The 23,752-nt window shown below is 45.2% G+C and overlaps 1 protein-coding gene across 1 annotated transcript in view; it reads right to left on the bottom strand.

The window, feature by feature from the left end:
* TNN (tenascin N) overlaps nt 1-20,047 on the bottom strand; it is a gene marked incomplete at its 5' end in the record, with an annotated part of 32,230 nt that extends 12,183 nt beyond the window's left edge. The window contains 8 exons of the mRNA XM_083745773.1: nt 5,181-5,444; nt 6,879-7,142; nt 10,259-10,348; nt 12,120-12,308; nt 13,215-13,478; nt 18,075-18,446; nt 19,282-19,717; nt 19,994-20,047. Of these exons, the coding sequence (XP_083601899.1) occupies nt 5,181-5,444; nt 6,879-7,142; nt 10,259-10,348; nt 12,120-12,308; nt 13,215-13,478; nt 18,075-18,446; nt 19,282-19,717; nt 19,994-20,047 (1,933 nt within the window). The remainder of the gene's footprint in view (nt 1-5,180; nt 5,445-6,878; nt 7,143-10,258; nt 10,349-12,119; nt 12,309-13,214; nt 13,479-18,074; nt 18,447-19,281; nt 19,718-19,993) is intronic.
* Nucleotides 20,048-23,752: the final 3,705 nt, after the last annotated feature.

Below are 23,752 nucleotides of genomic sequence, written 5' to 3' on the forward strand. Positions count from 1 at the left end.
ACAAAGTGTTTACATTTGATATAAGTAAAAAAAAACCTACTCCTATATGGGCTCCTATGGGGTACCCAAGAGCCCATATAGAGTCCTTTTGTAGGTTCTCTATCAGTAGGAGAAAATAACAGAGACCAACCAGAGAATATTGAGAAGCAAAGCAGCTCGTAAGCCTGATCTTTATTGAATGCTGCAACAGGGTGCTCCCCACCCACACAGGAGAGAGGAGGAGGACCTCGAACAATGGCGCGCAAGGCCTTATATATCCATGTTGAAATTCCCTGCCCTGGAGCTCCAGACCACCCCTCCAAACATACATCACAGAAGGGTGTAGCCCAAGACCACCCCCCACAAACATCATACCTACATCACAGAAAAGGCGGTCTACAACAGAAATTTGAATGTTGTTTTTCCTGTCTGCCAAGTTATCTGATAATGCCTTATCTGATTGCCTTTCCTGGTAGTCTGGGCATTCTTTTGAGACGGCAATTACCTAATTCCTGAGACAATGGGGAGGTTTTTTTCACCCTCCTTGCAGAGAAACACTTGGTCAGCTTGGGAGTCAAAATGGTTTCAGGACTGTCCCCCTGCGCTGCTCCAGACACACGGCTCACACACTCATGTATGTGCCTGCCTGGCACATTGATGAACATTTATTATATATCTAACACCTTAAAATTCTTATAACACGTTATTTAGAAAAAAAGACTAGACTTGTGAATGTGGTTTCAGAAATTATTTAGAGCCACATTAGATTTTACATGGCAGTCTCACAGCTTTCCCCCCACCTCAATGAAAATCAGCTGCAAGAGGCCACGGGAATAGCCAGGGGGAGCAGGGGGTGTCTGCCCCCCCCCTAAATCAAGTAAATAAATATACTTAACTAAGGTTCTCTCCCCCCCCCCCATGCAAGAGGCTGTAGTCTTAAGTGGAGAGGGGGAAGAGGCCATTGCAACGTCTCTTCTCCCATTCATTGAACAGAAGCTTGGGAAAAGCAATTTGGGCAGAAAAGTAATCAGAGGGGAAATAGTAGAGCAGTTCTTGTGCACTATAGCTCCTCTGCTTAAGCTCAGCAAGATGGCTTTTGGGTAACAAGGAAATTGACTTCCCCTTGGCCTTCTCTGTGGTGGCCACCAGTTCCAGAATGCCCTCCCTTGGGATGCCTGCCTGGCGCTGAGGAGACTTTTCTGACTGAAAGGCTGTGCCCATTCCAAGTCAAGTTCAAAGGTAGGAAACATGGAAAAGGCTGGCAGGGGCCTTGAAGCTGCCCGGGGGAGCAGACTGAGCAAGCACAGAGGTCACCTGGTCACAGACTCCCCCGCTATGGAGAGAGACACGGTGTGTTTCAGCTGCCATCAGCCGCAACCAGTAGTGCCAATGGCAAGGGACTATCTGGGGGGCCAGAGGGTAGCAAACCCTAATTTAAATCATAACAATTATCTATAAATTTGTAACTATACTTATAAATTAATGTATTTAGATTAATGCAAAAATGAACCCACTTTTATCATTTTGAGGTGATGCAGTTATTCTTTTTTGGTAATGCATAAAGTGCCCCCCCCCAAAAAAAAACACACACACACAAATGAGATTGATGACCACATAAAATCATTTTAATTTATCCAGGCTTTTCAAGAGTTTATTTTTCTTTCAATTACAACTGAATTTTAATTTTTGTTTGAGTCCTTTGCTATTTTTATAACATGTTTGCTGATTTTATTTATTTTACTGCTCTCAAGCTGCTCTGAAAGTTTTGAATTCATGTAATAAGTAACTACTTTGGCCCCTACACTGGGTAATAAATCAGTATAACATGGGAACAGATGTGTTTCAACCTGGCTTAAGTAGAAAAAAACTCACAAGATCATTTTAAAAACAGGTAGTATACCATATTTTTCCATGTTTAAGACTATATTTTTTCCTAAATTTCTGAAGTTTAAAATAAGGAGTCGTCTTATCTAAGAACTTGCTTACATAAATCAGTTACAGAAAAGATTTGCGGCAGTTGACGAGGCCGGAAGGCCGTGCATGAGGCAGCCTCTTATCTTGTGCTGAAGCTCCAATATTATGAAGTTAGCTCTGCGCACGAAGCCGCCTGTGGTTCTGTGTTCTCTGGCTGCCCTTCCACATGTCTGGAACTCTCATCATGGCTGGCAAACTGGCAGACACACAGCAACACACATGCCAGACCAATCCTTGTTTCTGGCTGGTAGCTGAGCAAGCTCAGCCCATAGGCTACTATAAAATAAAATTTAAAAATGCCAGGACATATAAATCAATGCTTTGCCAACCTCCTGTTTAGTTGATTCTTGAATCCACTGCAGCCGTAAGAGCAGGCTGTGCTATTTCAAGGCAAACATACAACACAGAGTTGATAGTGACAGCATAGAGTTGTCACAACTATCAGATCTCCATAGCCATACAGCTACAAAAAATTACACACATGTCAGAGTATCTGTAAACATCACCATCCAAATGCAATCCCACTAAAACAAAACTTATTTTCATGAGCATAGTAAAGCTCCTCTTAGTTTTTAAGAGTAGCTTGATAGAGACTTTGATTCCCCCATGGGAATCTTTCATCCCACAGTTGCATTTGGTCAAACAAGTTTTGCGGTTTTTTGAAACAATATAAGAATCCACAAAGCCTGTTTACCAGAGGTGATGTGGGATAAATGAACACATCAGCCCAGTGGCGTAGCGGGGGGTGCAGGGGGGGCCGGCCGCACCGGGTGCAACATCTGGGGGGGCGCACTCGCAGCTCTCTGCCCCTACCTGGCTCACTCACTCTCTCTCACTGCTGTGCAAATCCGATCCGAGCCGCCGGGTCGCCGCCCACTGTGGAGGGGGGGTGCCAGGAGTGCGGGTTAGGGGGCGCAAATTACTTGCCTTGCCCCTGGTGCTGACAACCCACGCTACGCCACTGCATCAGCCAGGAGCAGGGTGAGAATACATTCAGTTCATTCTCCCATGAACACTTACCTGGAGGTAAATCACACTGAACTCAACGGGGGTCAGATCTGAGTATACATGATTAAGCTGACTGTGGGTCTAGCCAACATGGTGCCCTGCAGATGGGTTGGACTCCAACTCCCATCAGTCCCTACCAGCATGGCCAATGAACAGGGATCACCTGGCCAGGTCACACATTAGCCAAATCTGATATAGGGGATGTTCCAGCTTAAGAAGCGGTTTAGTCCTGCTGGCCACATGACCTGGAAAGCTGTCTGTGGACAAACACCGGCTCCCTCGGCCTGAAAAGCGAGATCAGCACAGCACCCCATAGTTGCCTTTGACTGGACTTAACCCTCCAGCGGTCCTTTACCTTTACCTTACTGTCCCTTCGAGAAGTCAAGTTCCCAGTCGTGCGCGCGCACACATCGCAGCAAAGTTAGTGTTGTCTAATAAGAGATTCCAGCTAGGTGTGCATGAATTTGGCAGTTCAAAAAATAAATTATGCTGTAATATGAAGACTCTGAGCAGGCAGTATTGGCTGCAGGAGAGGGAAACTGGCAGAAAAACAGCCTGAAAAAATGTCCAGTGCAAGCTTCTTCGCATGTGGACAACAGAGGGAGCTGCAGGGCCTCAGATTCACCTTCCTAGGACAAGGTATGTCAGTAGGCTTGCCATTAGTATTGTGCAGTACTGCTTCTGCAAATTTTGTAGTATCTCACTATGTCCATAATACTGCTATTTGTATAATGAAGGAAGCTCCATTAGTATTCCATTATAGTGCTGGGAGGGACGCGGGTGGCACTGTGGGTTAAACCACAGAGCCTAGGACTTGCCGATCAGAAGGTCAGCGGTTCGAATCCCCGCGACGGGGTGAGCTCCCTTTGCTCGGTCCCTGCTCCTGCCAACCTAGCAGTTCGAAAGCACGTCAACGTGCAAGTAGATAAATAGGTATCTCTGGCGGGAAGGTAAACGGCGTTTCTGTGCACTGCTCTGGTTCACCAGAAGTGGCTTAGTCATGCTGGCCACATGACCAGGAAGCTGGACGCCAGCTCCCTCGGCCAATAAAGTGAGATGAGCGCCACAACCCCAGTCGGTCACGACTGGACCTAATGGTCAGGGGTCCCTTTACCTTTACCTTATAGTGTTGGGAGAAGTCCACAGAGCAGATACCCATATTGCCCTATGGGGTAATGTAGCACAGAGCCAGAAGCATCATTGAGAGCAGAAATTTTTCAGTGCTGCATAACTGCTAAGCCTTAGCAATGCTAAGGGTCAAAGCATACATGGTGTTAGAAATGTGATTTAATCTTGCTTGTATCATTGTTGCTTTAAAAAAAAAACAAAAAAAACCCTCTGATTCTGTTTTATGGCCCTGAAACCAACACAGAAACCAGTGCAGATATCCAAGCACAGCTGTACAATGCCCAGAGTAGCAAGTCCACTTAACAAACTGACCACTACATTCTAGACCAGCTGTAATTTCAAAACCTCTTTTAGAAACAGCCCTGCATTTTTTTTAATTAAGAGAGGATAATACTCCTGGGCATTGCATTATAGGGCTAAGGAACAGATTACTGAAATAAGTATTATTGTCAGCATCACCCAAAAAAGCTCTGGAGCCAACAGAGATTTGACAGCCTTGTTAATGCTTAACTCTAGCTAATGCAGGGAGGGGTTAAGACTATGGAGTAAGCTGCCCTGCCAGGTGTAGCTGGATCACATCCTCTCACCTTGGGAATAAGGGTTACCAAACTCTGTTCTCTCACTCTCCACCATGTGAAACTGACCAGTAAGGATGTCTAAGCTGGATGGCTTTAGCAAGCCATATTTGTGTTTCTATACAGATAATTTAGAAACTCTTACCATTTTTGAAACTAAGTTCTACTGTCCATCTTTTCTTGCTGCTTTATGGAAAAGCACATGAATCTAACCTTTGAAGAGTTTGTAAGTAAACTATTTTTAAATTGCCAAATGTGTGGTCTCTTTGCTAGGGGAAGGGGGGGGGACTTTGGAAGGGGGTGTAGAAGGGGAGATCTTAAAGGTCTAACACCAACATTCCCATACTTTGCTGCACGTTTTGCTATTTTAAATCTCTGCCAAGCCTCTCTCACCAAAGAGTACTTGCCCCAAACCTGGATCCAGGCATCCAGGGAATTCATCTTTCAGTTCTTTAACCACATCATTAAAAACCAACAATCCCATCACCTCTCTCCACTGCTCCTCACTTAAGTTACCTGTCAGTGTCTTTGTGATTGTCCTCTTGCTCTGCTGGCTCCCCTTGATAGCCCAGATGTAGATGACATACTCCATGCCTGGCTTCAGTCCAGTCAAGGTGGTGCTGGTCTTATCCTTCCCAACTGTGATCTCTCTGGTGTCTCCATCAGCAGAGGTGTAGCTAAGTATGTACCGGTCTATAGGAGCCAATGCCTTATTCCAAGAGATAGTGGCTGTGTTCTCTGTTGCTTGGTCTGTTTTCAGGTTTGTAGGGCCATCTATCTCTGTGAACCAAAATGGAGGTATTACTATTGTTTTCTTTCTATATCAGTTATAACCTTCTTGAGACTTTGTCATTTATTATTTTGATCTGTGGGACATTACTTTGCCATGGCTAGACTGGCAAGTAGATTTTTTACTCAGAAGTAAAATGTCGTGCATACGTGCATCTTGATGCATAAGAATTTGAATGAACTAATGTGAGGGAGGGGGCAGAATCTGGGAAGGTGGAATTAGCCATTGATAATGCAACGTGGGTGGTGCTTGGGACACGGGTGGCGCTGTGGGTTAAACCACAGAGCCTAGGACTTGTCGATCAGAAGGTTAGTGGTTTGAATCCCCACAACAGGGTGAGCTCCCATTGCTCGGTCCCTGCTCCTGCCAACCTAGCAGTTCGAAAGCACGTCAAAGTGCAAGTAGATAAATAGGTACCACTCCGGCAGGAAGGTAAATGGCATTTCCATGCGCTTCTCTGGTTCTCCAGAAGGGGCTCAGTCGTGCTGGCCACATGACCTGGAAGCTGTACACCGGCTCCCTCAGCCAATAAAGTGAGATGAGCGCCGCAACCCCAGAGTCAGCCACGACTGGACCTAATGGTCAGGGGTCCCTTTACCTTTACTAATGCAAGTAAATTACTTGACAGAATGCTTGTCCATCAAGGAAAAGGCAGGAACACTCTCCTTCTAGCTCAGATCAGTTAGCACAGCTGAACTGGAAGCATTCACAGAGATCAGGTAGTATCATATATGACCCTTTCTGGCCTAGGGTAGTCAAGAAATTCCTCACTGGTCTGGCAGTAGTTCCTTCTGTTGGCCTGAGCTTGGCAATGAATCTCCATTTGGCACGCTTCTAGACCTAAGTTCAGAAGCTTGTCTTCACAATGTGAAAAACTCTCAACTCCTTCCATCAATGACTTACAATGTAAGTGCTCATCCTCCCCGATGAACTGATCCTAAAATTTATAACATTTAACAAGGGCTACATACTGTATGGGGACGCAGGTGGCGCTGTGGGTAAAACCTCAGCGCCTAGGGCTTGCCGATTGAAAGGTCGGCGGTTCGAATCCCTGCGGCGGGGTGCGCTCCCGCTGCTCGGTCCCAGCGCCTGCCAACCTAGCAGTTCGAAAGCACCCCTGGGTGCAAGTAGATAAATAGGGACCGCTTACCAGCGGGAAGGTAAACGGCGTTTCCGTGTGCGGCTCTGGCTCGCCAGAGCAGCGATGTCACGCTGGCCACGTGACCCGGAAGTGTCTCCGGACAGCGCTGGCCCCTGGCCTCTTGAGTGAGATGGGCGCACAACCCCAGAGTCTGTCAAGACTGGCCCGTACGGGCAGGGGTACCTTTACCTTTTTACCTTACATACTGTATGAAAATAAGAAACAAAATACAGGCAGAAAGGAACACAGCACAAAACTTCATGATATCACATCTCTGGGGTACCTGTTTCAGCTGTTATGCTTGCTTTCCTGCTCTGTTGGGTTCCCTTCACAGCCCAGATATAGATGGTATACTCCATGCCTGGATGTAAACCCATCAGTGTAGTGGTTTCCTTGTCCTTCCCCACAGAGATCTCTTTGGTGTCACCATCAGCTGAGGTGTAGCTCACCACATATCTATCTATTGGAGCCTGGGCCCCGTTCCAAGAAATGGTAGCTGTGTCTTCTGTTACTTGGTTGGTTACCAGATCAGTTGGGCCATCAATATCTGTGAAAGGAATAAGGACTTTTAGTCACAGCAGTGATCCTGAGAAGATTTCTATAAATCTCCAGGAGCCATTTCTTCGAGGCAAACCAACTCAAAGCATTTTGATGCACAAGGGCATAAAGTCCAGGCGGCACTTCCTGCTCTCCCCAGTTAACACGGAACACAGTCTGGCCATATGAAATCAGTGGTAGTCGTGCCAAAGCACCTCCTGGAGCTTGGTCAGGGGACCATTCCAGTGATCAGTTCTGTCTGTCTCCAACTCAGTCAATCCAACAGTCAATCATTTAATAGGGAAGCTTTTAATGTTTGATGGATTACTGTATTTTAATGTTTTTGTTGGAAGCTGCCCAGAGTGGCTGGGGAAGCCCAGCCAGATGGGCAGGGTATAAATAATAAATTATTATTATTATTATTATTATTATTATTATTATTATTATTATTATTTAAAAAATTGCCACCAAGCATCTTCGGCATTTGATTTCAAACACTTATCAGCACCTGTCTATATTATTAACCCTTTCAGAGTTTGACAGTAGCCCCCTCCAGGCATTCTACTTGCATGCAGAAGCAACATGTGAGCAAGGAGAGGTGGGACAAGTGTAGGAAGCAAAGTTCTGGAGAGCAAAGTTGGAGAGCAAAGTTCTGAAGTGGGGACCTCCCGTACTGGGGAGATTCTGTAGGTGGTTTGGTGTAAGGGAAGGTCAAGGGTCTAAATTGTGCAGGGAGCCGCCATAAATACAGGAGGCTCCCTTCCATGCTGGAGAGGCCGAAGAGGACAGCAAGCGGGCGTGTTTGAAGGTTAATGCATTCATTCCTGATTTCATATTGCTTTTACATGCAGGCAGAATGCCCAAACAGGGCTAATATGACTCACAGAGACCTTACACCACGGCCAACCATCCAAGCAACCTTTAAGAATGAAATACTTCACACTTTTTCATACTTTTAAAAATAAAGATGTTAAACCAAAGAGTTGCACAGTGGTGCTAGAGGAAGACTTCCCACGTTCCCATCCGTTTGAAGGACTGTGATGATCCTGAGTTTGAATGATAAGATTAGAGCCATTTTATAATGCTCCTATTCCAGGAGGCAGCAAAATGACTGGCTGCACATTCACACTGCTGCTTTGCTGTTCTCTCGCTGCATTTACTGAGCTGGGTTTCTAATCCGTGCTCACATGACTTTATCAAAATGTGTGTGTGTATCTTTTACTTTGTTCTAAAATACTGCTGTTTGAGTTGTCATTTCTCAAACCAACTTCATACGCCATTCCTGATTCATCTCTAACCAAGGTGTGAACACCTTTGCATAGGGTAAAGACATCTCAGTCCCCTCAACGCACCCTGGTTTAAACACTAACAGAGATGGATCTGACACTAATGAAGCCGTGCTGATGTGAACAGCTAGGTGGGAAAAGAGCAGGTGAGGAAACACATTGGTGGGGGGCAATTTCACTGCTGTCTAAGCAATCACTCTGCGTTCATCCGCCTCTACGTTTTCTCCACTCTTTCCAGCCATGGTTTGAAATTTAAAGCTATGAGCTTTCCCCACGAAAACCTACTCTAAATTCAAACCTTTAAATCTCCAAATTGATGTTTGCTCCAATTAAGCGTCAGAGTGGGTTAATGCAGGGCTTTGTTGCCCAAACAGCATGGGAGCCTCTTTTCTGTGACTGGCTCCCATGTGGCTGGGAGAAAATGATCTAATCACATGGGCAGGGAATGATGGGGTGAAATCTTTCCCAAAAATGGGCACCCAAAATCCTCCTGGCAGGCTGCCAATTCTCTTGTTATGATCTGTGCAAACTGTGCCTGTCCACGTGGTTGCGTTGTGCACATGGGTAATTCTAGTTGCACCTGTGCAATTCTTGCATAGAAACTTCTAGAACTTTAATTGTGTGTGGCAGCTTTTTCCTGACACCAGTCATTGCTATATAGGGTGCTTAGCTTCGGTGTAGCAGAACAGTTTGTAACAGAAAATGTGCACTATTTCTGGAGCTTGAAGAGCAGCCCACATGGATCCAAACAGCTCTTGCTTTTACAACCAAACCCCTGGACAGTTTGTATTTTTGGCAATATAGACCAAACAGTTGGCTTGCTATATTTTGCCTTTCAGATTCCCTTCCCAGTTTCTAGGAACTACTTTGCTGTAGCTGCAAAGGAAGAAATGGTGCTTCTCATGTCCAGCCCAGAGCACAACATGTTCAAATCAAAACTGTTAAAATGGACACATCATCTGCAAAATCAGGACATTCCACAGCAATGATTTACTGCCCAAGAGGAAGCAGAGTTTCAGTGCTCTAGTCTGACTTCCTCCCACTGGCAAGAAAATTCTGAAGACAGCAGGAGTAAACAAAAACACTGATCCAAAGTCAAACCCAAGGCTGCCAACTATAGGCATCTGGTGCAGGCAACATCTGGTGCTGCCGGGTCTGCCCTCCTTTGAGAAAAAACAGTGGTCTGGTAATTCCATTGATGAATCCTTACATTTCCAGTAGCAGAGGGAGGGCTGTTAATTCATGGCCTCTTCACAAATCAGAGCAAACATCAATCTGGAGAATTGCTGTTTGCTCCAATTGAGAGCTTAAGAGTGGTTTTCCCTGGGGGGAAGCAGTGGGACAAGGAGAAGTGTGGATGAGCCCATGCTGAGATGTTGCAAACCCTTCTGAACCCAAGCTCTGGGCAAACGACTAAACTCTGTCTACAATTAACACAGAGGGGAGAACTGGGATTGCAGCGGCAGGCACCACCCCCAGCCACCATACATTGGTCTATTGTCTTGAACACAGAACCTCTGTGTGTACCAGCTGCATGGTGCGCACAGACACTGTCCTTGGCAATGGAAGAGACTATGCACAGAAGCTTTGTGCAGAATAACCAAACAACATGGAGGGGCTTGAAGTGGTGCCAGGGGGTGAGATCCCACTCTCCCTGCCCATTCATGTCCTGATTGCACACAGATTTTAGTTAACTGTGAAGAGAGACATCTGGAGAGAGTAACTGGGACACTTTGGAAGGCTCAGAGGATCACACTGTATGAGCAATTGCTACGGCAATTGTGACAACCAGTAGCAGCTGTGCTTGTGGAATGATGTCACCAAAGCCCTAGATTTATACCTGTCCAGCCGTTCACAGAGGACGGCTTCCCTTCCATCTCATCCTTCATAGATATGACGGTGATGACATACTGGGTTCCTGGCTTCAGGCCTATAAAGAGAGGAGAAAGTGGTAAATTCTTCTGAGACACAGCTGTATCTTTGATTTCTCTCCGTATTCCCTACTAGATGTGTTTCAAAGCCCTTCCTTTGTTGCATGCAGGATTTGTCTAGCCTGATGTGAGGGGAAGGGAAAACTGCACCTCTCCTGTTCACAGTTCTAAGTGAGACAGTGAAACCCATCCCTGAGGAAGGAGGCTTTGATCTGCATGTGGGAAGATAAGCCCTGAGACTCAGTCGCAGGGCTTCCCCTCTGAAATCCCGTAACGGTTGTTCTTTGCAACACTTGTGTCACCAGCTGGAGGGGAAACGCATTTGTTTCAAAAGGCATTTATTTGCTGAAGGCCTGCAGCTTGTTGGCTCTGTGTTGTCCTGTTTTCAGTTGGTTTTATCCATCTAAGTACTTACTATTCAGACAGATCCATTGAAATTAGTGGACCTAAATAAGTCATGCCCATTAATTTCAGTGGGTCTACTCTGATCATGGCTAACGCTGGATACAGATGACACTGGGCTGGGTTTTTATTTTTAAAATGTTGCATAACACTTTTGTAGCTCATAAATGAAATGCTCTGTCCCACGAGACTAGGGCCCTAAAGAACTTGATTTCCTTCCGCAGGGCCTGTAAGACAGAGCTATTCCGCCTGGCCTTCAATTTGAACTAGCCTGTTCCTCTATTCCCTTTTCCCTTTCCTTTTTTTTATGAAGAAACCCTTCTGGAACCCCACATTTAAACTCTTCCCTGGTCTCCTGCTGGCCCTAGTAGGACCAGCTTGGCCAGTTAGCCCTGGGTTTTTTCCCCCTTAAAATGACCCCTGAATTTCTGAATTTTATTGACATTGATGCTGCATTTATGTTGTATTTTATGCTGTTTTTAAGTCGTATTTTAATCAATGTTTTATATTTGCTGTTAGCGGCCCTGAGCCCGGTTTTTAAACCAGGAAGGGCGGGGTATAAATAAAAAAATATTATTATTATTATTATTATTATTATTATTATTATTATTATTAAATGCACATAAATCAGAACTCTGTAAAAACTGCTTAGAGACCATGTTCAATACAGATGCCTAGACCTATATAAGCATATTTTTATTTTATTTTATGCCAGGCCAGGGGCAGGTAATCTATGGCCCTTCATGTGTTGCTGAGAAGAAGAAGAAGAAGAGTTTGGATTTAATATCCCGCTTTATCACTACCCTAACATTTTCCTTTCCCTTCCTCCCCCACAACAAACACTCTGTGAGGTGAGTGAGGCTGAGAGACTTCAGAGAAGTGTGACTAGCCTGCATGTGGAGGAGCGGGGACGCGAACCCGGTTCACCAGATTACGAGTCAACCGCTCTGAACCACTACACCACGCTGGCTCTGAGCTACAGCTTCCATCACCCCTGACCTCTGGCCAGGCTGGCTGGATCTGGTGAGAGTTGGAGTCCAACAACATCTAGAGACCCCCTATTCCCCTTATAGAGCTGCATTTCTCAGAGTGGTTTAACACCGAATCCCTCTTCCCAAGGAACTCTGGGAAATGTAGCTCTCTGAGGGGAATAGGGGTCTCTCTTAACAAAATTACAATTCCCGTGATTCTTGCAGGGAAGCTGTAACTGGTTGGTGGTATGGTATTGTTTTCAAAGTATAGCGCAGATGGGGCCTAAATAAACAACCAAATGTCAGTTCTCTTTGCAGTTAACAGTGAGAAAAATCAACAGATCTTCTTCATTGACCTCATTCCTGATAGTAAGAAACTTACCACATTACCACTTACCAGTGATAACATATCTGCTCTTGGCATCACTGCTTTTAGGGACCAGCACCTCCTTCTCCTCCCCTGGCCGGAGCAAAGAGCTGATCCTCAGCTTGTAATAATCCACCTCTGTTGAAGGATTCTCCCACTCCACTTCCAGGGAATTATCTGTCTCTTCTGTCACCCATATAGCACCAATGGCAGAGACCTCTAGAAAAGAGAGAATAATCGAAAGCAAAGCTGAAATAGCACATTATTACAATCCATCCCCTTGCTCTCTAAGGAATTATTATAACAGAACTTTGGGTGTAAGGCACTTGCTTAGATGAAAGGCAGATAGGGAAAGGGAGGGGGAATTTGGGCCAGCAGTTTCCCCATTAACTCATAAGAACACAAGAGCCCTGCTGGATCCAGCTGGATGCCTTTGGGAAGTCCGCAAACAGGACTTGAGTGCCGTAGAACTCTTCCACACTTGGGCTTCCCCTCAGCTGGCATTCAGAGAGATGCATGGCCTTCAACAGTGAGGTGAAACTGTAGCCGCCGTCTGAATTTCCCTAAACTCTATTTAAAGCCATCTAGGGTATTTGCTGCTATGTCTTGTGGTAGCAGATTCCATAATTTATGCACTGTGTGAATATGTACTTTCTTTGGACTGTCGTGAATCTTCCAGCATTCATATGCATTGGACACTCCTGGGTTCTTGTATTGTGAAAGAGGAAGAAAAACTTCTCACTCTCAACTTTCACTGTGTTGTGCATGGTTTTATGCATAGTATCAGGTCAGACATTATACCAAAACTATGGTTTGAGTTTAAACATGCATAGCAAGCAAGCCACTGTTTGGTGCAATGGTTTTCCAATTTAGACATCGTACCAAATAGTAATGAGCACAAATCATGGTTGGTAAACTGACTTCAAACCATAGTTTTCAGCTGTAGTTTGTCAGCTAATCGCCAATCATAATGTGTAAATTTCAACACCACATCAAAACCATAGCAATCTTTAAGCAAGGTTGGAGTCATGCCTGAACTGAATCGCTTTTTCAAAGTTTTCCCTTTGCAATCTGCTGGTGTGAACCAAGCACCACATAATTTAGGACTGCTTTTAGTGTTCTTACCTGTGCTGGCTTGCAGGAGTTCTGGGTCACTGGCAATCCCCTTCTTTACATTGCGGAGAGTAATAATATACTTTGTACCAGGAAGAAGACCCAGAATCTCATAGGTGATTTGATCTTTGGACACTCGCACTTGCTTGACAGAGGCTTCATACCCAACAGGAAAGTAGCTGATGAGATAACCATCCACATCCACCACCTTATCCCAGCCAATGGCCAGAGAATCTTCTGTGGTCTTGAGGACCCGTGCATTTTGGGGAGCAAGCACTGGAGGGGGGGAAGAGGGCATCATCATTCAAAGGGATGAAATAGTGAGTTCAACAAGAGTATATTCCCCAGTGCTGTAGACTGTCACTGTATTACATTCATTAATAGGAACCGTGTGCCAAGTTGGCTTTGTGAGTCAGAAAGTGAAATGAGGGTTCGCAGTCTAGTAAAATCTAGCAACTCTTAAGCTGCACTATCAGCTTTTCCACATCCTCATGCAAAAATAGATAAAATGTGGGAGATCAATAATTGGCTCTCCCAGTGTTTTCATTTTCTGTTAGCAAATTACGGAGGTTATGTAGATTTTTCAAAATGCAGACACACACAAAGAAGAAAATGCAAGGTAAGCCAGAAGCCAGTGATGTGTGTGTGATCATCCGTGTGCATTACTACATCCCTGTGGTTTAGTTCATGGTGCTGTAGGCTGGAGAGTTGACAACACAACCTTAACTTTACATGCTTTTGTATTGCCAGCCCACTTGGTTAAATGTCTTGGCCACCAACTCCATAATTTTGTAAATGGCACCGTAATTTAAAGTCACAATAAAGCAGTAGTCAACGTCATTGCTTTGAAGCTTTTGCAGTATGAATGCAGAGCTGTGACCACAACTGAAGTTCTGCTGTTATGACTACAGCTGAAGACAATGCCAGTATTTGAAGTCTGAGCTAACAGCAAAAAAATCAGTCTCGAAACATCTCTTGGTGGTTGATACTGAAGCAATTACCAACAAATCACACATACAATATGTGTACATTGTAAACACATTACTGTTCCTGGCTTTCTGCCATTCTCTCATCTCATCAAGCCAAGCCTGGCATTGCAAGAACAGGTAGATGATCAAGATGCTACTTTTAACAGTTGTACAGTCTGGCTACAGCTCCTAGTTTGCACACACAAAATAGTGCCTAAAATGTAGTATATTTCCCTTATTCCTGGTGATAAATCAATGGTTATTCTGTGGTATGGAGAATTTCAAATGTTATCTAAATTGGCAATAATTTAACACATTTGGGACAAAAATCAATTGCTTAGGTAATGATCATGACATCAAGTAGAATGATAAATAATTTTAATTTGCATTCATGGGTGAGATTTTCCCTTGAAACAAATTGGGTTTCTTATTTCCCCTTTTCATTACTGCCAGTCAAATGTTAGCATTGCCTAAACTTACAAATTCCTCAGTCACTGTTTGCAGTTAGAGTGTTCATGCAAAGAGGAGACTGCCCATTCCTCAGTTCATGTTACAGGTCGGTTTTACAAGTTTGGACAAAGCATCGTTCCCAACCTTTAAAGGAACGTGCAGAAGCTTTGAATGTAGTGAAGCAAGAAGTGGAGACAATGCAAAGAGAGTTGTTTTCATAGATGAACAGGATGGAGGAGAAAAGAAGAAAAATAGTTTGGGGCCAAACTTGGATTTGTGTCACTGAATCCTTTTAAAACGGTGGTGAGGAGGGTTTAAAAGGCAGCAGGCAGGGCAGGGTAGCTGAACTACACTGCTTCTGCCCCAAAACTGTTTATTATAGCCACTCTGAGACAGATTGGAACCACATTTGAGTGGAAAACAACCAAAAACTGTTTGGAATGAACACACATGAGTTCAGTTCCTCCCCCCTGCTGCTGCCCAGCCATGCAGCACTTTTAATCACCTTCCTCACATCTCTGCAATTGAGTCCCATGGCCATGATACCTAGTTGTGCTCTCTGTCTGAGCCTCCCCCTTTTGCTGCCCAGCACAGAGCAGGTTGTTCTTGGTTGACCCAACTGATGCGATACTGAGTTAAGGACAGGTAGGACAACACCAAAGGTTGGGCGGAGGAGCAGATGATCCAGAGAAAGGGGCCACTGATTTGCATGGTTCTTGTGTCACCTGTGAGGTGGAAGAGAGGCTGGGCAGTCCAAGGCGGGAGGAAAGGAGGCGGGGGAAGCTGCAGGGGGGGGGAATAGGTGAAAGAGTTGGCCCCAGAGAATCTCCTCTGTCCCTTCACTCAGTGTCTCCAAGGACAAGGAGGGAGCAGCAGAAGAAGAAGCCATGCAGGAGAAGTCCCTGGTTGCTTGAGTGTACCATGTCAGAAGTGGGGGTTTAGGTGGGCTGGAGGAGGCATGACGCACAGGTCTGAAGAAGGAGGTGCTCAGCTAGTTCCTTTAGCAGGAGCGGTGTGTGTGATTCTTTCACCTTGGGAGCTGATTATAATTGAGTGCTTTGCCAATAAAGAAATAAACTTCCAATTGTGTGTCTGCCTCCGGGGAGGGGGGATGGGTTTGCTCAGGACAGACTGCAACCTTAGACTTGCTACTTAGGCCACTTCTACCTGTTCAGCAATTAGTGCCTGTACAACAACCTGGGCATCACCAACAACATATCAAATATAGCAGACCTTCCAATGGGCTCTAAGCTGTGTCCAGTATGATTAAACCAGAAATGATCCAAGTCATAATTCCAATTATTTGGTCTCCACCTACTTCTCAGAACACCAAGGACCTATGGTACTTCAGTTGTGTCCTATGTCCTCTGACATATCTGTGTCTAATGGTTGGAAACAAGCAACTCATCTCTCAGACCCCACATTAACAAGAGCCTTGGTTCTTGTATCAAAGACCAGTGGAGGCTCTTGTGCTACAGCAATAGGGGCACATATCTGTCAAAGAGGTAAAAGGTAAAGGTAAAGGGACCCCTGACCAGTCCAGTCGTGGCCAACTCTGGGGTTGCAGCGCTCATCTCACTTTATTGACCAAGGGAACCGCCGTACAGCTTCCAGGTCATTTGGCCAGCAGGACTAAGCCGCTTCTGGCGAACCAGAGCAGCACACGGAAACGCCGTTTACCTTCCCACCAGAGCAGTACCTATTTATCTACTTGCACTTTGATGTGCTTTCGAACTGCTAGGTTGACAGGAGCAGGGACCGAGCAATGGGAGCTCACCCCGTCACGGGGATTCGAACCACCAACCTTCTGATCGGCAAGTCCTAGGCTCTGTGGTTTAACCCACAGCGCCACCCGCATCCCTCTGTCAAAGAAAATAGCAAGCAAATATATATATATATCCCCCCCACTCTCAAAGCTGCACACTCTTTCCTGCCCCCCATACATTTTATACGATACTTCCCTTCAGAGGGGCTCCTGGAGGCATTTCTGTCAATCTCCTGTTGTCTGGCTAATCAGCTCTCTGCATCACTCAGCCCACCCCAATCGAAAAATATTGCTAAGGAAAAGAAATCCTTGTTGCTTTATTAATTTACTGCTCTTAATGTGGGGTCTTGATTTCTGTGTTTCTGGTTTATCTCTCTCTTTATTCCACACACACCAATCTTACAACAAATATTCCTCATATTAATATGGAATTAATGAACAGTAAGATGCATAACTGGTAAGCAGTCAGCCTAGAACATAATAGGATCTCTACAAAGTGTTGTGCCTAACCAAGGCTGTTCATAATATGTACATTAAAGTTAATTTTTATTAACATAAAACAAATTAATCCAGCACCAAAACCCAATTCCACACTGTGCACAACATGAATTTTTCATATGAATGTGCAATGTATGCTGTGAACATTTTCCATCGCTTATCTTGAATTGCCAAATCTGGGTTTTGCTTCATTTTGTAAGGAGTGGTGAGTGAGTAAGGAGTGGTTGAGCTTCAGTTCAGGATCCAAGTTTCTCCTTTCCATTTCCCCTCCAACAGTAAACCAGCATCCCACACCCACTGAACATGCTCAATCATATGCCTGGTTTGGGGAAAAGGGTTCCCCTCACCTGGGGGGGGGGGGTAATGTTTTATATATTTCATCAGACCTTCCGGTTCCCCCAAGCCTGCTTCATATGCGTGGATCAGTGGCGTAGCGTGGGTTGTCAGCACCCGGGGCAAGGCAAGTAATTTGCGCCCCCTAACCCGTGGATTTGCGCCCCCTAACCCTTGGATTTGCGCCCCCTAACCCGCGGATTTGCGCCCCAAACCCTAACCCCCAGATGTTGCGCCCAGTGCGACCGGCCCCCCCTGCACCCCCCACGCTACGCCACTGGCGTGGATGGCTATATCAAATGGAATTCACTGTTCCTAATGGATTGTGATGATGCGCTTCCAATCATCTTCCTATCAAGGCATCACAACGCAACAGGGCTTTGCAGATAAGGGGTGTCTCAATTCTTAAAGGCTCCCACTAAATCAGGGGTAGGCAAGGCTTACCAGGCATGGACCGGATCACTCCCATGGAGATACTCCGTGGGCTGGGCCAGCGCAGCGCGATGCCGGAAATCACATCTGTGCATGTCCACGGTGCCGAAAACCGCTTCCGCGTATGCTCAGACACCGAAAATCGTTCCTGTGCGGAAGCAATTTTCTGTGTCTGGGCATGCGCAGAAGCTTTTTCTGGAGCCACGGAAGAGAGGCATCATGCCGCACTGTGCCGGTTTAGCGCAGTGCATGGGGACTCGCTGAGTGGGCGGCTCGGTTCAGGGGCGGCTCGTGAGCCAGTTAAATGGCATCCGTGGTCCGCTTCCAGCCCATGGGCCTTAGGCTGCCAACCCCTGCACTAAATTATATGATCTGCTACCTCTCCCTTCTTATGTGCCTCCATCCAAAAAAGCGTTTGTGTCTTACCTTTAGAGCAGTCAAGCCCAATGAAGCCGTCCTCACAGTAACACTCGCCAGTGTCACAATATCCATTCCCACTGCAGTCGTTGGGGCACCTCTTCTCACTGCAGTCCTCACCAATGAACTCCTTGTAGCAGTGACATACGCCATTCACACAGACCCCATTTCCACTGCAATTCTCAGGACACAGGAGCTGGCTGCAGTCCTCGCCGGCATAACGTGCATTGCAGATGCATCGGCCGCCAACGCAGCGCCCGTTACCATTGCAGTTTCCTGGGCAGGTAGGGCGGGAGCAGTCCTGGCCTTCCCAGCCTTCGTCACAGTTGCAGGCACAAATCTCTTGGATGAAAACTCCGTGGCCACTGCAGGATGAAACTTCTGCCCAACATGAGAGATAGAACCACAAGAAGCAATAAGGGAGACAAAGAGCCAAAACTAGAAAGACAACGAACATGAAAAGCATCCTAGTAAGAGCACAACCATGGAGTTACCAATTGCTATATGCTGGTGGCACTGTGGTCTAAACCACGGAGCCTAGGGCTTGCCGATCAGAAGGTTGGCAGTTCGAATCCCTGTGACGGGGTGAGCTCCCGTTGCTCGGTCCCTGCTCCTGCCAACCTAGCAGTTCGAAAGCACATCAAAGTGCAAGTAGATAAGTAGGTACCGCTCTGGCAGGAAGGTAAAAGGCATTTCTGTGCGCTGCTCTGGTTCGCCAGAAGCAGCTTAGTCATGCTGGCCACATGACCCAGAAGCTGTGTGCAGACAAACGCCGGTTCCCTCAGCCAGTAAAGCGAGATGAGCGCTGCAACCCCAGAGTCGTCTGCAACTGGACTTAACAGTCAGAGCTCCTTCACCTTTACCTTACTTGTGAGGATTTCCCCCTTTATATCAGGGCCTATATTGGGTATATTACCCTGAAATCCTGCGTATTTTGTACACTTTGAGGGAATTTAAAAGTGCATGGCAGACGCTATACCATTAAAGCCCACTGTTCCAGTACAAAAACTGTGATGCAGTAAGCTGAATCCATCCGACACACATATGAGAGGCCACCCAGAGTTCAACAAGTCTTTTGACTTTATTGCTTGCCTGAGGCTGCAGAAACATGGAGTGGGGGGAGATTGTCAACCACCCAAAAGGCCACAAAAGATAACTAGTGGGCTGCATTTGACTTAGCCAGTCACAAGTTGTGGTCATCACACATGGTTCTTACCTTGGGCTCTGCCACAGCACCTCTGAGGACCACAGATCCCCCTCAGATGTTGCACTTCCAACTCTATCTTCTCCAGCCTTTCCAACAAAGCCTTGAGCTGGCCTAGAAGTTCACAGTCACCTTTGGGAGTCTGCAGCCGAATGTTGTGCCTGAATATAATATTTTGCTCCTCGCCCTCATGCATTTCACCAGTCGACAGCAGTGTGTGACTGTCATCTTGGAGGGGACGTGGGTCTGGGTCCACTTTGATCTGAGAGGACTTGGGCACGTCAATCTTGTATGAGTGACTGAAGGAGATCTGACTTTTGCCAGAGCAGTTTTCCGGTTGCGTCGGCAGCTGTGCCAGAACTCCCTGGAGAGGGTCGTGCAGCAAAACCCCCAGAAGGAAATTCCAAAAGATCATCTTGTTTCTGTTATTACTACGAAATGCGTAAGGCTAATTTGGAAAGAGCAAAAGAAGTGTTATTATGAAAGCAAATACTCCAGGACAGGTATCATCCAGACAGCCCTTTTCTGGGAATTCATAGTCTGACAGCTGATCTACACATGCAGTAAAGTCGTACAATGTAGCTTTTCCTGGACAGTCCAGCCCTGCAGACAGTTGAACTCTCATTGGCACATAGGCTGAAGGCTATCCTAACTAAACCCCTTCCTTGACAAACTAGATTACTACATATGTGAAGCAATTTTTGGATTAGAGTTTCCTGCTTACCATCTGATGAGATGCATTCAGCTGCTTCAGATGAACAATGTTCCTAAAGGACATTGTGGGCCACTTACCAAGTGGCGATTAAATGCTACTTTAAATTTAGAGCTTTGTATCCATAATTTGATTTCGCTATAGTCATTATGCCAGTAAAGACTTTTGAACTTATTTCTAGTTAACCAGAGAACTACAAGGAAAAAAATAATTTTAAAAGGTTCTCAAGAGCCCCAAAGTACCTCCCAACCAAAGAGGCTGACCAGTGTATTGTGTGTCTTATAGCACACTCCTATAAATCCTTATTTCCTAGTGCCTATGTTAAGAATTAGGGACACGGGTGGCACTGTGGGTTAAACCACAGAGCCTAGGACTTGCTGATCAGAAGGTTGGCAGTTCGAATCCCTGTGACGGGGTGAGCTCCTGCCAACCTAGCTCCCTGCTCCTGCCAACCTAGCAGTTCAAAAACACCTCAAAGTGCAAGTAGATAAATAGGTACCGCTCCAACGGGAAGGTAAACGGCGTTCCTGTGAGCTGCTCTGGTTCGCCAGAAGCGGCATAGTCATGCTGGCCACATGACCCGGAAGCTGTACGCCGGCTCCCTCGGCCAATAAAGCGAGATGAGCGCTGTAACCCCAGAGTCGGCCACAACTGGACCTAATGGTCAGGGGTCCCTTTACCTTTACCTTTATGTTAAGAATTACAGCTGCACTAGTCTGGATTTGCCTCCTTTAGATCATGAAACACACCCTGAATGTAATCTTAAGCAAAAACATAAGATGTGAGCTACTTTTAGGTTGGTTAATTCTGCCAAATCTTGGCATCAGAAAAAGTTATTTACATGTCATACCGCTTAAAACGCCATTTTATTGTTTATAATACTGACTAGCAAAAAATATATTTCTTAAGCACATGACTCAAGGTCATATTTTGTGTTTGTCTACTGGATTTTGTCAAACCTCAGTTAAATTGTGTGATATTTTCATAAACTTATCCTGATATCTGTCCTAATTCACTTCTGAAATGGTGACCTCAATGTTGTCTGAAATGTATTTAAACTTTTATTTTGTCTTTTTGCGATTATGTTGAGTGTAATTTTATTTCCTATAAAATATGAATAAAACAATTTAAAACACAAACACAAGTAATGTATCGTGTGAGTTGAGGAAGGTGGAATAAAATTTGCAAGTAAACTCTGGTAGAAACAAACAAAACCTGCGTAACAATATTGTTTCTACCTCTTATCAAAATCATTCAAACCAGACATTATCTTTTGTTTGTGTACACACCATAACTTTTAAACAACCGACCCAAAAAGAAGAACGAGAACTGTAGTTTTTAAGGGTGCTGGCAACTGTAGCTGTGTGAGAGGCAAACTACAGTTCCCAGGACTCTTGACACAGGGATGTGCTTTAAATGTGTGGTGTGCACACAGCCTTTGTGTAAAATTGCAAGCCATTCGAATTCTATATACAATATTGCAAGAATTCTAGCACAGTTTTGGTGGATTGTGACCTGCATCATTATCCAAAAAAAAACCATCTTCATTTGGATGTGTTTTGCACAGAACATCAAGCACATCCTTCAACCGGGCACCTTTTACATTTAGTTAAATTAACTAATTCATTTCATTTAATTGCTATTTAAAATTTGTGACATGCTTTAAATTAGCTAATTATTTTAATTACTAATTAAATTTTGTGACATGCTTTACTCTTATGAGCTCTGAAATTGAACGTTATTGAGGCACAGAAGTGAACTGTGCCTAAATAAAAGAGACGCAATCAGACATTTGAGCAGACAGGTACCAAATGAAAAGGCAGTTTATGCACTGGGTCCATTTTACCTCTATGTGGGCTGCCATTCACGTACTACAGTGGCCCTCCAAGGTCTCAGGTAGTTTTATGGGGCCTACCAATGAGAGCTTATCAAGACAGGACAACAGCCTGGACAGATCAGTTGGTTAGGACATGGTGCCAAGGCTGCAGCTTCAATCCCCGCATGGGAAGGTTGCATGTTCCTGCATTTCAGGGGGTTGGACTAGATGACCCTCAGGTCCCCTTCCAACTCTACAGTTCTATGATTCTATGAACACTAGACCTACCATGCAAGTCTTCCCAATCACATATAAAATGCAGACTAGGGGACCCACATTTAAGAGTATATGGGGTGCACAGATAAGGCCTTCTAAACCCTTCCCCACCCTGCTTACCTCCGCACATCCTTCTCCCCACCAGACAACTGTTAGTATCAAAGCCCAGCAGAGGGGAAAGTGATGTCTGTTTCCTGCGGTTGTGCCTTCACTACATGCAGGTGCACTTGTAAGAATGAATAACAAATGACCAGCTGCAGGAAATTCTCACTTTCCAGTTAAGAGTTGCTTAGAAAAATGAATGTAATATTAACTTGTTCTAATGCACTGCTACCACTGTGGAAGCAGGAACAGTCACACCTAGTCACATCTAGGAATAGATTTTTTTGAAGCAGACAAATCCAAAACAAATAAGATAACTGCAAAACAAATAGCATTATGAAATGCTGGCAATATTCTAATGTCCACTTCTTTTCAAAGTTATAAGTCCTCTGACCTTTAAAGCATTCTATGACTTGGAACCCCTATAGCTAAAGGACTGCCTTTCGCCCATATGAACCTGTCATCTGTGGCCCTTCTGCGTGTCGCCACCGAGGGAGGTGGAGAGGCTGGCAACTCTTTTCCGTAGGCGTTTTCCACCTGTGAAATTCGCCCCCCAGGGAGGACCACCTGGAGTCAGCCTTCCCACCCTTTCATCAACAACTTCCTTTTCCTGGGTGTCTGAGCAGCACCAATGACTGAACGTTTTTACTCTGTTTATGTTTTTAATATGTTTGTGTGTCTTTATTACTGCATTCTATTCTTGTTGACCATCCTTCTGGCACTTCTTATTATGGAAGCAAGTCATTGATTCAATATGAAAATTGTAACCGAACAGGAGTTCCAGTGTTGAACAGTAGGATTAAATATCTCCCTCCCTCCCTCCCTCCCTCCCTCCCCCCCAATTTTAACATACTATTCTGCTGAAACAGCCATTCTCCAAAGCCTGCGGTTAGTCTGGCCACCTGTCATGCAAGGGACATCTCTGCTATTTCATTTTCCAAGCTTTCCCCCCCTCTTACCAAAATGCCACAGAAATTAGCTATCTCTGCAAGTGCTCCAGTCCCTGGCATTCCCAGGCAAATCATCAAATGAAGATTGCGTCAAAGCTTTCGACTAAAGTAGCATTTAAGTTCCCCCAAACTGTCACCATAAACCTCAGGAAGGATTGTCCAAAATGTTGTTTTGCAGTATTTGTGTTAAAAGACTGCCAGACCAAAAAGAGGCATTAAAAAAAGACGCAACACATTTCTGCAGCTCTCTCCTGGATGCCGTTCTCAGCCATAAAGGTAACTCTGCTTGTAATTAAACTCTATCCAGGGGCCACAAATTGATTCCAGGTTGGCTGAGTTGGCCAGTCCCTCAGAGAAAAGCCCCAGGACGCAGCTCTTTTAAACAGCATAATAAGAAGTTTTGGTTATTCCTGGAGGCAGAGCATCCAATAATTTCCTATTTTTAAGAGGCACAGGAAGAAGGATGGCCCATTGCATAACGATCTCAATGAATCACTGGCTATAGCTTGAGGAACAGGGGTGAAAGTAAAAGCAAAGGAAAATATTGCACTGAATTATAGCAGGAAAGAATTCCCTAACCAGAAGATCTATTAAGGTTCTTCCAGACCCCGCAATAAGTTAGCAGCT

The sequence above is a fragment of the Podarcis gaigeae genome, assembly GCF_964106915.1.
Source record: "Podarcis gaigeae genome assembly, chromosome: 6".
Classification (NCBI taxonomy): domain Eukaryota; kingdom Metazoa; phylum Chordata; class Lepidosauria; order Squamata; family Lacertidae; genus Podarcis; species Podarcis gaigeae.